The 19,294-nt window shown below is 35.9% G+C and overlaps 1 protein-coding gene across 4 annotated transcripts in view; it reads right to left on the bottom strand.

Annotated features, from left to right (window-relative positions):
* Window positions 1-19,294, bottom strand: part of MIB1 (MIB E3 ubiquitin protein ligase 1) — an 83,029-nt gene that overhangs the window by 40,248 nt on the left and 23,487 nt on the right. For all 4 annotated transcript variants that reach the window (XM_030011441.2, XM_030011442.2, XM_030011440.2 and 1 more), the window contains 8 exons: window positions 19,164-19,230; window positions 15,139-15,343; window positions 13,374-13,557; window positions 12,910-13,054; window positions 11,601-11,734; window positions 10,436-10,543; window positions 6,397-6,594; window positions 3,755-3,906 (listed from right to left, as the gene is read on the bottom strand). In XM_030011441.2, the coding sequence (XP_029867301.1) occupies window positions 3,755-3,906; window positions 6,397-6,594; window positions 10,436-10,543; window positions 11,601-11,734; window positions 12,910-13,054; window positions 13,374-13,557; window positions 15,139-15,343; window positions 19,164-19,230 (1,193 nt within the window). The remainder of the gene's footprint in view (window positions 1-3,754; window positions 3,907-6,396; window positions 6,595-10,435; window positions 10,544-11,600; window positions 11,735-12,909; window positions 13,055-13,373; window positions 13,558-15,138; window positions 15,344-19,163; window positions 19,231-19,294) is intronic.

Raw genomic sequence — 19,294 nt, forward strand, 5'->3', positions numbered from 1 at the left:
CACTCATTAACACTAAGTACAGATGAGAAACCCCATCTCTCAAATACATCACTAAAAACAGCTAAAAATTCCACTGCCAACCAGCTCAAATCATCTGCAAGTCTAAAAACAAGGAGAGATCTACTAAATAAGACAAGCATGGGAAAAAATATAATTCCATTTTAAACCACAACCTCCTACTTGCTAGTTTATGAACATAAAGATGACTTACTCCTTGCTATTGGACAGCAAGATATGAAATCTGCATCTTACCTGACTATTTTAATTTTTTTATTTAAAGTCCAGCAGAATTTATTGCTCTGAAGAACTAGTCGTAAGCACGTGCAGAGTCAAGTCAGCTCTAAAAGCAGCCTCTATTTAAGATGCTAGCTACAGTGTGAATAAAGCTTTCTTCACAAGATACAATGCAAATCTAAAACTAACTGGGGCAACAGATATAAAATGCGCCTACACTTCAGTCATGTCTTCAGCTCAAAAATCTGAAGTCACAGGTATGCGAATAGATCAAACACAACGAAGAGTTGATAACATGGAAAAAAATAACCAATCTGTACAATATTTTCAAATTTTACTCTCCTTTTTTCTGTCTGAAAAATCTCTTAACACTGAAAAGGCAAAGTCTGCCAAGCTTTGAGGTTCACAGTACTTCAGTACTTTGAAAAAAGTCCAAAATAAATGCACTTTTAATATGACTGGCTCAGTTAAAAATCATGAACAGGAAACCATGTATTAAACAAAATCTTAACTTCCCCACACTTCATTTCAAATTTCTTTTCAGCTCCTTCTCCCATGCACGAGTTTAAAGCTACCTACAACATAAAGTGAGTAGCATCCAATCTGCATTTCAACATTACACATTAGCATGAAAACCAGAAGTTCTGTTTCTATACCAATTCACGAGGTATGAACAGGAGCAAATTATTAAAAGGAGAAATAATCCACTAATAATAGGATGGTCTCCAAAACACACTTTACCTTGACTTCTGCAAAACACCGCCAAACTGTCATGGAAGATTAACTGCTGAGAAATATCTAAGCTATTTGACATAAATGCTTTCTTTCTTATAATATTTATCTAATATTCAAATGTTTAAAATAGAATATAAGTATTCATTTTCATATGAAAAATTAAAAACCTCCAAATGTTCTCCTCAGCACAGTTTGTGTGTTGGTTTTTTTTTTTTTTTTTGTAGAGATCTATCTCCCTACTCTTAGGAAAGGTCAGAACTCAAGCAAGAAGCAGAACAGGTGTTGCACTGAAGATAAAATTGGTTCCAAATACCTGTTTGATATCAACTAGAAAAAATTCTGTAGAAATCTAGTTCACTTTATTGTGGTATCCACGCACTTAACATATGCATTTATTTTATTATCAGTAACTAGGAAGATGGATGTGAACTTTAACAATACTTACATACATAGTAAGTATTTTATTTTTATAAATGTAGATACTTACGCACACATGCATACACACTTACATATATATACGAATATATGTTTAACTTTTATAAATTAACATTTCTTTATATATTTGACCTTAAGGGGAATTTAGTGCACTGTATTCCATATAAGGCACCACAGCTTGAAGCCACAAAAACTCCAGTTTAGGTGGAGCAGGAAAGCTTAGATTAGGAAAGACAGGTCCTTAAGTAAGGTTTCAAGCAGAATATATTATGTTCTGCTTGTGACCCATACCAGCTACAAGCTAAAGTTCAAGTGGTTATTTTTAACAGTGTTTTAAATAGCTGGTGCTTAGTGCGTTTAATAGATTAGTAATATCCATTGTTCTTTATCAGATTAGAAAAACAAAGTGGCAAATATAAAACCTTTAGTTTCATTCAGAAAGAGGCCAGCAGAACTACAGAATCAATGAAATAAGTGACCATCACTAAAATCCTAATAAAATAAAACTTAACTCCTAAATTAATCAAATTATTATAATAATTTTTTGGCCAGGACAAAACCAAAGTTAAAAAATTTTCAAAATAGATTTCCTCTGCTTTTGTTTTCATTAATTTCTTCCCAGGTTGATGTATAAAATATCTAATGCTGTGAACAAATAAAACTACTACTTCTGTGATGGAGACAAGATTCTCTCTTTTTACATGCTTCAGAAGTGCTCAGATATAACTGCAACCAAAAAAATAGATACCTAACAGCTTTAGGTATCTAACTGTTTTAGATGCAAGTGAAAACCCATGCATGGGCAGGACCAACACAGGGTTCAAATAACTAATACTGGAAACATTTTCCTATTCTTCCAGTAAAAGCTTTTGTAAAGGAGAGAAGGCTCTGGGAAAAATTGCACTATGCCTCACATGCTGCCAACCATCAAACTGATCCAGTCTGAACTACAATTTGGATCCCTCCATCAAAGAAAAAGCCTGCAGCTCCTAAAACATTCACACACAGAAACATCTTTAGCATCCCTATGAAGAGCTTCCCTCGCCCCACCCCCCGCCCCTTTCCCTGCCTCTCACAAGAGCCTAAGGAAAGCATTGCAGAACAAACAAACAAAAACCACAAACCAAAAAATACCCCATCTAGGTAACTGGAGACAGGAAACAGTACCCCTGGCTAATGCTGTTATGTAAATAAGGAGAACTTGTGTTAAGTGAGTTACCAAGTCAGACTTGAAAGAATTGTCTCCTGAATGCCAAAAATAAGCTCCCTTCACTAGGTCCTTGACATGTTCTCTTATAGACATTTTATGAGCACTGTAGAAAACCGTAAACACATTTATTGTTTCTATCAACAATTCCAAACGCTACTTTTACTTTGTGAAGCATGATTCCATTCTATATAATGTATAAATGTCTATGTTTACTTTTTAACTATCAGTCTTTATAGCTATGATCTAAGAGACTAACCCAGATTCTATTCACATACATTAATATACAGCCTTATTTGTCCAATTTCACTCAAGTGAAAAGTAGCAGAATTTAGTTAAGTCAAACACCACAGACACTTCTTATTTCATGTAAACTACACCAAATTCTCCACCACACAATTAACATATTGAAGTCTTGCTAGACTGACAGCTCTGAAGAATACCATTTATCCACAATGTAATAAGCAACCAGCAATGCAGCAAGTTTTCCATTAAGTTCTATCTATGCAATATAGTTTTTGAAAGCTATCTTAACCAAAGATTGAATGTAGATGTATAGTATGCAGCTAGCACAAAAAAATTATGCCTTAAAACTAACTTTTTCAGGTAAGTTGCTATATAAAAGCTGAAATACAAAATTCCTTGTATACATACTTTTAAGAAAACAGAACTAAATGTTTCTTGTACTGACAAATACAATTTAATGCAACAATCCTAAGATCACTTTGTAACTGCATGGCACCTTTAATAATAATTATTCACAAACACATATTTCTTAAAAACTCAAATCCCTTTCCCAATATCTGAGAAGGGGGAGGAAACATTTTTACAAATCCTATCTTAAGATCTTACTTAATAACTTGCTTATGAAAACATGTATTGGCAAAATTTTAGAGCTGCCATATGATATTTCCCAAGGATTTGGAGTTACCTGAATACAACATTAAACTGAGCAGACTACTAGTTTCATTCTAATAATGGCTTCCCAAGTATTAGAAAGACGCATATCTAAGCAACATCAAAATTTAAGAAATAATTGCATGCAGGTTTAAGGATCTTTGAAAGAATACCATAATTCTACCCTCCCATGCACTTGTTTTCCTTTTACAAATGATAAAATAATCTTTAAAAACCAATTGTTACCTAGGGTTTCCTCTTAGTGCAGCGTGGTGAAGAGCATTAAACCCATTGTTGTTGGTGATAGTAACATCTGCTCCAGCTTCTAACAATACAGCAAGGATGTCATCACGCTTTTTACTTATTGCATCATGAAGTGGAGTGTCACCTTCAGAATCCTAAAACCAGAAACAGCTTGCATCAATTTCTACATGCATCCACACTGAAGAAAAAGGATGCTTAAATATCCCTAGAAAAACTGACTACACAAACACAAAACAGCTCTTCAGACCTAAAAGTGTTGCTATACTGCAGGGTTCAGAGCAAGCTACTTTCTGATCTTGCTCTGGGTTTTGCAAACCCTTCAGTGAGAACCCACCCAGGGCTCCAGTCTTCTATGACTACACTACTACCAGAACTCACGCATGCCTTGCATCTGATAGTACTGAAGACACTGGTGTAGACATCAACTTCTCCATGCCTCATATCCAGATAGAGTTGATGCCTAAATTACAATTTATGAGTAATAGGACAGCAAAAAAAATTAATGCAACAGAGAGAAGACTAGCCAGACAGGGGGAAGACAGGGAATTCTGACTGATGAAGGCTAAGATTGAGCCAGCAATTAACCATGTAAACGACAATACCACAAAGACGGTGTGAAATAAAAGCATAAGCAAATTAAAATAAAATGCAGTCCAAGAAAAACTTAGGCACATCTCTTGTTTTAACTGAAGCAGATCGTTTTCCATGAAGCAAAGGCCAATGTCATAAGCAATATTAAGCTTTTAAACTTCTTGTGGCTAATACCAGATTATATTACACAAGGTACATGAAAATATTTCAGTGCATAATTGAACAGGCAAAGAATTTATATTTTTAGCTTGATGTTTTATTTTTCAAATATCCCAAATAAGGGAAAAATACTTTTTATTCCTAGAAGCACTTTGTACAGTACTTATTCAAGGACCGAAATGGTTGGACTGAAAAGGAATGCCCTAGACTAACAGTGAGAAAACACATCCATTTAAGCTTACTTGCTGCTATATAGGCAAACTCTCCAGATTTATGCTTCCAGTAAAATTCTAACACCATATAAGTCAGGAAGTCTTTTGTCACTGACACTGACTCAACTGCAAACTAACACAGGAACTGAACATTTTAGCAATACACTAATACAAAACCAAATCTTTACAGTCTTTACAGAGAGAATCAAAAACTGCCAAACAAAAAGTGCCAGAACATGTAAACACTTGAACCAGTGTGAACCAGTTTGCCAAAACTAAATTATGTAGCTTTTATTTGGTTTAATTGATCATATTTCCTGAATTTACTGTTTACAGACAAACATGTTTCTGTTTACACAGTGAATTTGCTTGAGTAGTACAGTGCTAGCCAGCTAAATTCCAGTCATGCCTCTGCCTTCCCTGTGCTCTCATCCACCAAATCAATCACCTACTCACAATTGCACATCAGAGTTCCTCAGCACACATGCAGGATCTGAAAGTTCATTATTTTCAATAACAATTATATTTTCCAGGCAGAGTTTCATAGCACCATTCTACTGAATTTTTCAATCCAGACAGAATTCTATAATTTAAAATCAGACACATCCATTTTGGCTACCCATGTATCATTATATGATACACAGTCACCCTTTATTGGGCTCAACACATCAGATTTCTTATTGTAACTACTATTCAACAAATACTAAATAGGGTCTGGACAGATGTTAGCTGGCTAACAGCTCAACCTCAGGAAGATCAAGACAGTACCTATAAACCCAGGTGGAAGCAGATAACTAAACAATCACTGTATTCACTAATTTCAAAAAAGTTTCCTTATCTTTTTTTACGTGGATATACAGCTTCAGAAAAATCACTGATCATTGACATGGCAAAACAAGGAGGTAAATGTGTTATTGCTGTGTATCTTGATTTGCCCAGAACGTTACAGCTTTTTCTTTCTGTTGCAAACCTCTTCAAACTTACCCATTCTGATTTGTTTTACTAATATACTGCATGTGGCTGCATATAGCTCACGCAGAATGTGGATGCCTGCTTATTTGATAGCAGGCTTCTACCTTCTCAACAGGAGGCTGCACTCCTATGTCACAGCTTCCACCACATTCATTATAGATAAAACTCCCTGTGAAATGATGGTACTGGAGGCCCTATGTACAAGGGCTTTTTAGATAAAAGGCTGAACATTTTTTAAAAGAGAATCTGGCTAAATAGTTTATCAATGATAGGTCAATCCTGAAAAAAGGTTTCTTTCAGTGAAACACTCCACAGTATCATCAGCCAAAAAATGCAAAGCTGTGCCTTGCAGAAGGAGCCAACAGCTGTGGATTCGATAGAGGGGGAAGTAATCTGGAAAGAAAGTTAACAATTACAGATAACTACAGTCTGTGAAAATACCAATTAACATCAACTGGCTAGAATAAATCAGGTGCCTATCTAGCTGTCAAGAAAATGAATAGATTTAATAGCATTTTTATTACAGCTGATCACATGCTGAGCTAGAGGCTGGTACAGGTAACTTCACAAGGTCCATTCCTTTCAATCCTATTTTCCATTATTCTTCTATCACCTATACACAGCAACTACATACAGCAGATCATAAAATTCAGTAGTTAAAAAGTAAATATACATTAATATCTACTTTACCTGGAGACTAGGATGGCAGCCAAAGTCCAGTAAAGTCTTTACAACTTGCAGATGACCTTTGTTGACAGCAATATGAAGTGGAGTCTGCCTGCGTTTGTTGCGAGCATTCAAATCTGCACTGCCTCGGTGCAAAACTTCTATCACAGCACCCTCATCACCGAAGGCTGCATGATGGACAGCCCTGTCTCCATCTTTGTCCTACAGTAGAAACATTAATTTGACCCAGTATATTCCACATCTCCTTTGCATTTAAACAAGATGATTAATTTAAACTGCACAATTGTGCATATCTGATTTCTCTTTAAAGATAAAGAAAAATTATACCATTCAAATATCTAATTAAAACAATTGCTCAAACCACAGCAATAGAGGATGAAGAGTCTGTTCATATATAAACATACACATTCTACGGCATATGATATTCTATACCATATACAACCATTGCCCTGAATTTGTGTGATGTGTTCATCAGAAACTCAGATAGATTCATTTGGGTTTTTACTACAAAACAACCACTGTCAAAAAGACCCAAACAAAAAAAACCCCACAAACAAAACCCAACCCCCAAACACGTTATACTTGGTAACCCAGGGTAACCATTCCTGCAACCCAGGAAGCATTACAGATTCCAAATCATGGTATAAGACAAGAGAATTGCCTTGTTCGTACAATTAAGCTAGTATTTATTAGGTTTGATTACACGTGTCTTAGTTTTCAGTTTATAAACCTTTTCCAAAGGAAATTTTGGATTGATGCTGAAATTAATTAGAATTTCTGATTCTATGATGATAATTCACAGCATTAAAGCTCCGATTAATTTCAGTTTGTTTCAGTTTCATCCAAACTGAGTATTAAGGTATGAAAGTCATAAATTTGTCAGTTTGGGTTATTTTAACATCCGTAAGAGTGGACTGTACTACATGAAACATTTTCAAATATTAATCAAGTGATTTCAACATTAATGACAGTATACAAAAGCTAAAAGTAAAATGGGAGGTATTTGTGTGTATATATATATATATCATATTTCAATAAAATAATAACTTCCATAAGCTAGTTTCTAACTAAATTTTTGTGCACAGTGCAATATTACTATGTATTTACAGGATTTAATTTTGACAAAAGAGAGATACTGAAAACTATAAGGAGGAAAAAATCATGACTGCTCAAGGGTGCACAGGATGTCTCTCCTGGCTAAGCTTAATTTCTCTTATCAATTTGCTTCTCCTTCAGCAGTGTCTTTCAAAAGTCATTTTTATTATGTGTAACACATTTCTAATATATTTTATATCAATGCAGAAATTAATAGTTCTTAGAATGAACTGTATTTGCACAATTACAAGAGAACAATGAGACTAATTACAGCATTTTAAAAAAAAGATGTAAGGAGACTTATCTGCTAATTATCAAATATATCTTTTTTGAAATATGAATACGATTTTCAAGACAGTCAGTGCAGTAAACAGCAGTTTCAATAGCTTTTGAAAACAAGATATATTTATGCCTTCCAAATCAACTCATGCTATGAAATTGTCTTCTAAGACAGCAGGATTGCTTCTCAGGCTCATCTAACACAAACAGTCAAAAGAAGCCAAAGCTTGCCCATTTGGAAGGGGAAAGGATCAGAAAGGGGAACTTCTCTGTATCTCTCAATCTGGTTATAAAGATCATTATGAGGTGAAACTTATCAAGAGCCTGACAGTAGTGTTAAACTGCTACAACATTTATATTTACAGAGCACTTTGTTTCACAGGTATGTAGTAATTTGTCTTTTCATATTTGCAGTCTGCGAAGTACACTGAGATACTTACTGATGAAACCCCATATAATTTATTAAATATTTTACAGTTTTAACATATTCCAATTTTGAAATGCAAACCCCTGATTTTATAAAATCTTAATGTTTAGAATTCCTACTTTAATGAGAAGAGGTCCAAGAAAGCACGTGCCTTTTTTTTAGCTCAGCATCAAAACAAATAATCTCAGGAGCTGAATCCTGCTGTCTATTTTCTACACAAGAGCATATTAATATACCTAGGAAAAGCTAGCAACTAATTTAGCATCTGTCCTAAGACTAATATTTAGATATAAATCTAAATATTAAAAGCACTATATTTCTATACATGCCAACAATATAATATTGTCATTACTGACAATATAATAACTGATACCCATTAATTTCTGCAGACTAGAAGGCTATGTATTTTTACTATGTAGTATCTACATCAGGCTTTTTGAAGCCCATCAGTAACAAATTGTTTTCTGACTAAACAGAGGCCACTTGTACTCTACATAAAGCTGTCAGAGACATAAGCACAGAGGAGACAACAACAAGGCCATCCCCAGAAAATGTCATCATGAGTGTATATACTCTGCAGCAGTGACTGTAAATGTAAATATATCCAACTTAGCTATAAAGCAGGAAAAGTAAGGATTTTTATCCATTGCTTCCATGCCACAGACCACAACAGTGAAGTAAACAGACTAAATTTTTGCTCTCTGCTTAATGGGATGGCTCTGATGGGTCTTCATATCAGTAATTTATAGGCAGCTGGCATTTTTTAAAGCCTGAAACATATAATCATTAATCTAATCATATTATATAGTAATTATACTATCTATTTATAATTATATATTAATTATAATAATTAATGCAATTATATAATTAAATAGGACTACCATCTTCACTTAAGCAACTCAGTTACAAGAAAAAGGCTTGAAAATTCAAATAAAATCCCTGAAAATTTTTTTTAATGCTAGTGTTACAATATTTCTGAAACCTGAGCAAACATGAACTCTTAACCATTCTACTGCCAGCAGATTACCAGATGTATTATCTTGAAGCTGTTTAAGCAGAGCTTCTACTTCCCTCTCTAATGCTTCTAACCCTTCCTTACACCAGAGAAGAACATATCAGTCCACCACTTAACACAGCAGCTTTGATCCCATAGTACAGACGAAAAGCAGATTAGTCTAGTTTGTATATGCTATGTACTGCAGTGAAAGCACTACTTCTAAAGTGAAACTACTTCACAGAAATCAGACCACAGCAAGTATGTACTGCATCAAATCTAAGCCATCTTTACAATTGAGCAGAAAACCTTTACAAAGTAATGGTGTATCTGTGAATATACAAATTTTAGTTCCAAGAATTACATCATTGCTTTATTAATGTTTTAACATATTATAACTTCTGTATATCAAATACAATATAAAACTAAATGCCCAAGCATGTAAAGTTGCTTTTCCGTTATGCAAATGATGACTGGGCACACTATTATCTTCTAAACATTCTGTTAGGCTTTAATTTATATTCTTAAGAGAAATCTGACAGCTCCTTCTTGTGCTTCACAACACGAACAAAGGCTGCAATATCAGTGCATTCTGTGTAAGTAAACGAGGCAAAATAAATTCAAAATGCAAATATCACAGTATGCTGATAGATAATTTTCTCACAAACAATAATTCTAAAAAACCTAAACAAAAGAACTCCTTCCATTTTGGATTAAGTTAAAAAAAAAAAAAACACACCTGAAAAACTGGAAGCAGAGTTGGCATTTCATACCCAAAGATACTGTTATTACTTTCTGCTCAAATTTGCTTTAGTTAAGAATGGACAACTGTCTCCCAACTGAACAATGTACATAGGAAGCACAGTAAGTATCTGAAGTTGGAGATGTAGCATCCAACAACATCTTTTTCTCCAAATGCCACAGGCAGCGTGCTAGCCTATTGCATTCTACTGTTGAAATGAAATAAAGGAAATAAAGAAGGGGCTTCTTCTGCTACAATCACATACTAGCTTACACAGCTCTATTATATTAGCATTATATTTCACTTAATTACAGGTGCTAAAGAATTAGATATTGACCCTTTGTAATATTGTTAGTAGAAGGCAAATTTGGGAACATAATCACAGTAAGAAAAACAGTTTTTCACTCACTCTGACATTTAAAAAGAAGGCAACTCCAATAAAATTGTTATTTAGCAAAGTTTAAAACTTGGAGACACAAAGCGTATTTTGAAATATTTAGGTTACCTCTGCTTCTACATCCACATTCTGTTTCAGAAGCAACTTCAAAATGTCGACATGGCCATTCTGACTAGCAGCTTGCATAGCTGTGTGTCCAGCACATTGTCCATTCACCTGGAAGCATATCAATACTTTGAGGTAAGTTGCAAGATATACACATAGCTATGAGACACTTTAGCAGTATACATGCAAATGTATTAGAAAACTTAAAGCAACAGCATACACACGAAAGTATCAAATGAACAATTTTTAGACAGCTGCCTTTCTAGCACATATAGATGATCTCCTATGTCTTCTCTATTTCATTTCTGTAACATTAGCTAGATTGAAGGAAAGAAGCCAGAAATGGATTTATTTCAAACATTAAGACCCTAATGATAGTTGGATTATAAACTTTCATCTTTCAGCTACTGTAAAGGCAAGATTTTGAGAACAGGTCTCAGAATGATACCAGTCCTCTGCTCTGCTGTATATTTAACTTCATTTTCTAATTTATGGCAACAACAGGAGTCAGTCTGAACAAAATACCATGTTTTGTATAATCTTGAGCTACAAATCAATCCTCAGAACTGAAGGAGTTTAGTCTCTTATCTGCAAAAATTACTACTGCTGTAGTGAGAAAAACATCTGATTGTGATATGTTTTAAAAAACATGTTCCCTGAACCAAGTCCTACAATTCTTAAGCATTTTCTTTTATACTTTTCAGTACTAGGTAATTAGACAAGTTGGTATAAGGAATCTGACAGAGAACAGATTAGATGATCTACCTCATGAGTTAAAAAAACAAAACCCACAACAACAGCAAAAAAAATCCCCAAAATCTACTCTCCTTCTTTCTATCCCCCTCGAAACAGAAGAAGTTGAAGACCCTTTACAAATTGTGAATGTTTGGTTCGCTGCCCCGACTCTGGCAAACAGAGGCTGGAAGGTATTTTAATTCACAGCAGACAATAGAACACAAAATCTGTCTGGCAAAAAAGGGTGTAAAGCACTATTTTCACACACCCCCAACACATTTCATAGGACAACAAATGGGAGAAGAGACACTGGAACCAGCTGTACTACTTCTATGCAGACACACTACTGACTGGCAAGGAGTATCTAGGACAGCTTCACTTCATTTAGTATTACAGGTCCCCAGAACAGGTCCCCCCCAAACAGAACACTCACATCTACATCTGGTCTCTTTAGCAAGTCTTCCACTTTAGCAACATCTCCATTGGCAGCAGCTTTAACCAATTCTTCATTGAGATCTCCAGATTCTTGGGTTTCAAATAATTTCTTCAATAGCTGGGACAATCTCTCTATAATTATTAAACAAAGGACAATTAAGATTACAATTCTAATCACAGAAGAACAGAAAAATAACAGCTAAATTTGTCATGTTTCTAAAGGCATGTACATAGTAATACACAAACCACCACAAAATGACAGCTGTAAGTTATTATTCAGTTCCGAGTAAGCACTGCACTCCAATACCCTTTAGACAGTTGAGACTGTCACATCAGACACTTCAAAACAAAGTTGATTGAACCACAAATAGCTTGCCTACCACAAAATATAGAAGGGTGGGGACGAGGTAAAAACATGAATTTACACACTGATATAACAAGTCTAGTCTTCTAGCTTAACTTTGGGTATATCCTGCCCTCTGATTTGAAACACTAATTCCTATTACCCTTATAGCTAATTTTAAGGCCACTGTGACTGTCTTTATTGCAGAAAATTCATTCTATTTATGCCTCCCTAGGAAAAAGTCTAGAAAACTATGTAGAAAGGTTTCTTGGCATTAAAGCAAATATGTGAAGAGAAAAAAACAACTAGCTGTGACCAAAAAAAGGAAAAAACATTTCAGTTTAATTGATCTGTGAAACAGTCAACAGAACATAAAACAATTGGATAGTCTTTCTGCCTCGTTATTAGATGAATGAGAGCAGGTTCAACAGAACTGAAATATGATTACATAGAGACCAAAAAAATCCCACTGTAATTAGTCAAAGGATGTCTGACTAGATTTTAAGACAAAAATTTTACAGAAAGAATATTATCCTGAGTAACCGTTTGCAACAGATCCCTCGCTTATGCTTGCTATCCCATACCACCTATTAAACAAGCAGTCTGCTTGCTACAGCCAGTGACACTCTCTTCATGCCTTAGTCCCTATTCCTGTCTAATGTCCCTTCCAATCGTTTAAGTCCTTAGAGCAGACCTCCAAAGACATCCCTGCACTGTGGCCAAACAGAAACCCAAATTCGATTTGGAGTTTTTGCACCTTATCAAGATAACAACAACCAACATCTCCATACCAACTGCAAGCTTTTTCTTGCATCTTTCTTAAAGGTATAATGTCAGTTAGCCAAACCCCAAGCCTGAGTATTATTAACCTTTCATACAAACTATGTGCTAGTACTTATTAACCATTTTTTAATTAACACAAATACTTGACATACATATATTACTGGTTATTCTTCAAACTTACCACCAGATGCATTACTTATAGCAGATCCCGCTGATGCCACCTTTGAGACAGCTGCTGGATTATACGTCCAAGATGTCCCACAAACCTCTACCTTTAAGTCGCTGTCTGAATAGATCTGCTGGACCCGACCAACTTTACCTAAAGTCTGCATTAAAGAAAACATCAAATGCAAATAATACTAAAAATAAAATATTTAGAAATCTGAATGTTTTATAGTAAGTCACAAATTTTATCAAGTCCATTGTTCAATAGTACTGTCACTAATACCTTTAGCTAAGTTTCATCAGGCTAAGCAGATTACTACATCTGAGCAAGTATTACACCACGTTTGATGAAATACACTTTCTCTAACTTAGAAGAAAATCACTTTGACTCCCACAACCTCCAGATATTTATTACCAAGCATAACTAGAAATATTATACAAGTTTTACCATTCTATGAATCCAAACATACAACTACTTACCGGAAGCATTGCTTCAGCCCATTCTCCATGACCTCGCTGAAGAAGCTTGATTCGCTCTAAATCATAACATACTTGAACAAGGTCACCCACTTGAAATTGAGAGGTACCTCCTTCTGCACCTTGAGCAGCATCTCCACTTCGGACAACATTGGCTTTGGTGAGAACAGCTGGATTAAACGTCCACCTAGACAATTAATCATTTAAAGTAGATTCTAAACATGCAAAGTGAAATGAATGTTTAAAAATTATCTGTTGGACAAGATTCTGCTTGTATGCCTACAAACTGTCTGCAATTTGTTGTTAACCATTTTTTGTCCACAAACTTGTCTGTGGCTCATTAGTTGAATATTTCCACAGTAATCTTCAGAGATGTGCATTTGTAAAAGCAATGAAGAAATATCCTGCCTAAGGGGAAGCAAGCTGACAGCAATATAATAGTCCTGAAAGTAGCTATACAGTTTGTTAATTTTTCCAGGGAGAGAAGGAGGCAACTCTGGTTGAAAAGGGGAAGAGCCAAGCTGTCTCACAAAGGATTGGACTGCCAGGAAACAACATGGGAAGAACATGGAATTTTGTCCCCTCCCCCTGTAAGTCAAAGCTGCAACATTCAGTTATAAAATACTCTTCAATTAAATGGATGTCCTAGATACACCTCAATTTTTAACCAAACTATCCTAATTTATACTAAAAATTTTACTGGTTTAGAGGCATTTAGCTATTTTTATGCTGAGTTATATTTTAATGTATAATATGGTGACCTCTCCTTTACCTGCCATTTGGTCTGGAGTTGATTTTCATTCAGCTATGTGATCTAGACGAGAAGCATCAGATAATCTCTATAAAGGGCAAAGTCAGGAAGGAAATCACAATACAGAGCAGCTCCTCTCACTGGCTCTGCAGCCATGACTGTCAGAAGAAAAGCCACTTGCATCCCTTCAGCTTGTGTTAGCTGGGGAAACAGCTTTGTTTTGCATTACTTTGCAATATTAAAAAACAATATATTGAGGGAAAGCCTGAATGAATAATGCATTGTTAATCCTTTCTGGACAAATTGAACAGGTCAGTCTCCAGATACAACTGAAATGATATTCCAGTCATCAGCTGCTTTTTAAAAAAAGATAAGCCCAATACTTGAGAGCAAGACAACACAAAACCATGTGGACATGTTAGCTCAGATGCAGCTGTAGAGCTGGGTTTGAATCCTGTTAGCATGGATGCAGCTTATCAAATTTCAAACCTAAACTGCTTGCAGGGAGTGGTTTTGGCAACAGCTTCCCTAACACTTCCCATTCTCGGTCCATATTTACATAAACTAACATTCCTTTGAATAATAATCATGCCAAGGTCACTGTACATTAGACAAGATCCCCAACATAAAAAGTTTGTCACCTGTCCTCTTAACCCATTTTCCTGAAAACCTGCAATGCATTGCTATTACCATTCCTCTTGAAACCATGGGATACTTTGTAACTAAAAAATAAATTACTGCTTAAAGCACCACATTTTGGAAATAAGTAGTCCAGAAAGTCATTTCTTATTTTAGACTCAAATTTTCACCAAGTGAGAGAGGCAGCAAACTTCCTTTTCCCACTAAAGCATCTTTAAAGGTAAGCCCTCACTACACATTGTAGAAGGAATATAAAAATTCTCACAGAAATCTTAACAGACACAAAAGGAGAACAGAAAGTTTCTGGTACCAAGTGATCACAAGTGCTGAAGGCAAAGGAAGTCTATGAGAATCAATGATGAAGGCTATGTAACAAACCTGTTGCCGCTTGGATATTGTACTACAATGTCATGATCCTCATCAATGCCACAAACTGTTCCAGTTGTTGTTAAAGTTTCAAACATGCCATCAGTCCATCCTCCATGACCATGCTGCAAAGACTGTACAATTTCCAAATCAAGGTCAATGTTTACAAGGTCACCTATTTGCAGCCCACCAGGGTTTCTGTTACCATTTTGCTCACCTGAAATGGAATAAGAAGAAAGTGTTTACAGACCACACTAATTTTCCACACAATTTAAAGAACAGAAGTTAATTTCTGAGACTCAATGACTGCAACTGTAGTGGCCAATAGGTAAAAGGGACTGAACAGGTGAAAAAGAACTCTGAACCTCTGGCTATGGAATTGTGTGTTTCTTGTTGAGTTTTCAAGGCAAATAGCAATGACACTGGCAAATGCTAAATACTTGTGACAGGCTCCACTACGGGCTCTAACTAGGATGGTAACAGCCATCATATGGTGTTAGACATCTAGATACATAAAAGCTCTGATAATTTTGAGAGAGTCATACACAAAGTGCCATCTATTCACTCAGAGGCTGAAAGACAAGCAGAAGGCCCACAGAAAGTGGCTTTGAATTGGGTCGGTACTTGAATGTGGAGAAAACACTGGCAAAAGAATACCTGCAAAATGATTTTCAGTGATGAAAATCTTTAACCTTTTAAGTGGGGAGATGACTACAAACAAACAAAACCCTGCAAATTTAAAATTAAAACATTCTCCCTGGACAATGCCCGCTTTCAAAAGATGTGTCATAGCAAAAATTCATTAGCTGGAGGGCAATGGCATACATTCAAACACATCAAGCTGTGTTAACTGATAAGAGAACACACTCATGGACCTCCTCACTGCCAGAACAAGAGGATGGTATCTCGTGTCATCCACAGAATAGTGAAGAGTACAACTGTAGAAGTCATGTAGATTGAGTTCAATGGCAACATCAGTGGCAAAGGACAGGGTGAGCAGAGTTCCTTTAGTAATGGCTGTCTCTAAGCAGGTGTGTGTGTGTGTTTTTCCTCTTCCAAGCAAGGGGTAATAATGGAGAAAGGGTCCTTGCACTGTAACAATAAGGAAGTACAAACAAACAGCCTGACACAGAGACATAAAAGTTATTTGGAGGGAGACTGATTCTAGAAATCCACACCAGATGTTGGCAGCACTAGTTGCAGCACTGAAAGTCTCCAGAGGACAGAATGGCAAAGAAGAGAATCTGATACTACTGAAGAGAAACTGCTGAGTAAAAAACACAGCTATTAATAAATGCTCGTGTTCAATGGACTTTGACTTCTGTTATCACTCAGTGACTTCTTTCTGTCCTGATCTTAGTTTAAAGAACCTATAGATGGAACGGTATTTTAAGTGTGCACCCTTCACAGCAAAACACACATAACATGGAGAACAGCCACTTCTGCTAAGGACAAAGTTAACAATTAATTCTTCAGAAAAGCTACTGATACAGAACTCACCAGACAGAAAACTTAAGACAGCAAACATCCCAGAGACAGCCCTGATGAGACAGGGAAGTCTAAGAAAGGAAGAGCTATAAACCAGAAAAGAATTATAGAAGCATTAGTTGGAAGAAAGGATCTCTAGAGGTTGTCTGGTCTGATATCCCACACAAAGCCAAACTAACAACCAGCTGATGTCAGCTGTGGCTTTGCTTATCTGAGTCCTGAAAGCCCTCAAGGACTGAGGTTCTACAACCTCTTCAAGTAACTTTTTCCAGCACTGCAATATAGAGCTGTAGGTGTTAACAGAAAATTTCTTCAATATCTGATCTGAACCTCCTGAGTCACTTGAGGTGGCCTTAAGGCCACCACTATTTGTTTTTATGACATTTGCCACTACTGAAATTTTGGTGCCATCACTTTCAGTCACCCTTCAAGTGGTTGTAGGTGGCTAGTCAATTACCTGTTAACCTCCTTTTTACCAGAATAAACAAGCCCAGCTCCTCCTCCTTGCAAATCACATCCTCTCAGTCTCTTAATCACTTTAGCAGGCCACCATCAGACCCTCTACATTTTCTCAAAACTGGGAGGGGAGGTAAGAGGAGATGGACAGACAGTGACACAAACAGGACATAGAATTCTAGGCACAACTTCATCACCATTGAGAAAAGAGGGATAATAACTTTTCCTATTCTGTTGCCTACCACCCTCCTTATATACCCAACTATGAAATCTGCCTTATTTGCAATGACAGCACACTGCTGTCTCATTCAATTTGGCATTCAGTGTAACACCCAGGTCTTCCTCAGCAAGGCTCCTCACTCAGGCATTCACAATTCCAAGTCTGGGAATTCCTGGTACATAGGCTTATTTCAACCAGAGTACAAAGCTGCACTTCTGGTTGAACTCCATGAGGTCTCCATTCACCAAATTCTTCAGTTACTCAAGGCTTTTGTGAATAAAGGTCTACTTTCAACCACACCCCTCTGCCAACTTGCTATCACCTGCAAATTGTCTGGGATTGTATTCCGTCTCATCATCAAGGTCACCAATGTGGTACTGAACAAAATCAGTTCCAGTATTTTGCCCCAACTACATACTACTCCATTATTAATTAGGCCCCTGCTGGAGTATTATTCTCACTCTATTTCAAATATCACAAAGCTTCAAAAATAACTTTCTAGTTTTTAATGCAAGCATACATGTAAATTCACAGCATGAATGTATCTGTGAACTACATTCAGAAGGCAAATAAAAGGGACAGATGTTATAACAAAAAGTAAGACTGAGAAGATGGAGCATAATGTGCAAAAATGATGAACTGAGTTCATCGCCATTCATTAAGAGCAACTTAATATAGTGGAAGGGGAAGAATTTAACAAAGAATAGTCTCCTACTATCTTTAGTGATTAATATTCATGCATTTAAATACAATATCACCCTAAAAGCTACATGCAGAAAACAAAGACCTGTGCTTTTAAAGCAAGAACCAAAATAAATAGAGGGCATGCGTAAGAACCTAAGCTTACCTCTGTAATAAAGAACCAGTAAGACCCTATTACAACTTTTCTATTTTTATTCATGTCAGACTAAAATGACAAAATTAATTTTAAGTACAGAAGTAAGATACAAAGATCAGAGTGCCTTGGCTTTTTACTTTCAAACAATTCATTTACTTGACAGTAAATAGCTAAGTGACTTCTTGAACAACTGGTTTTTTTCTAAACAAAACAGACCTTTACTGTTTTCACCTTTTCACCAATGCTGTCAATAAAAGAATAGTGCTTGCAGGTCATACTTCAAGTACTTGTGCAAGGAATTAGATTAAGACTAGTAAACAGAGAATTCTCATCACTTTAGAAAAGCCAGTATTATCAGCTAAGTTTTTTTACGCATTTAAGTATAATAAGAAACTCAAGAAGAAAAGCAAAATTTTCTGTAGTGTCCAGTTTTATGACCAGGTGTTTTCCCAAGGAAATACACATTAATAATTAAGAAAAAGTTTGCCCATATTTCAAAAACCAAAACACCTGGCAGGTTTTTTTTAATACTCTGCACATGTCTACAGCCCAGCTAAGACACTAGAGGAATAAGTCAGTGTAATAGCTAATATGGAAAACCTCAACCAAGATTTCACAACATACACTAGTATTAGTATAAAGTAACAGGTTAAGTTATATGTTCAAATGACTCCTGTTTATGGTCATGTACATGCTACTTCACTGAACATCTCTGAATATTTAAGACAGTCTTACAAGAATGCACAGCTATGTTTGGCTCTTCAGAAATACAGTACACAAGACATATGACTCAATTTACTGCTTAGTCAACACTTAACGGCTCCCTTGCCATCCACTTGGCACACTGGTACCAAATACATTTAGAAAAGTGTTACAATTTATCCTTAATGCATAAAAATGCTACCATAGAAATGCTAGCATTTACATTTCACTAGTAAGGACAGTCCTTTTAGATAACATTTAAAAAGGAAAGAGAAATCCAGACTAAGTATAATTAACACACATCAAGATAGATTTACTTTATCTTCAACTCACCTAACACAGGACAATGGTCCCTGTAGAAAGAGCCTCCTTTTGCATCTTGGACACATTTCAGGTCAGACTACGGAGAGAGATTGAGACAACTTTAGTCCTCACTGACTGAGTCTCCAGGTTAACATAAGTCA

This window comes from Aquila chrysaetos, chromosome 4 (genome assembly GCF_900496995.4).
Source record: "Aquila chrysaetos chrysaetos chromosome 4, bAquChr1.4, whole genome shotgun sequence".
Lineage (NCBI taxonomy): Eukaryota > Metazoa > Chordata > Aves > Accipitriformes > Accipitridae > Aquila > Aquila chrysaetos.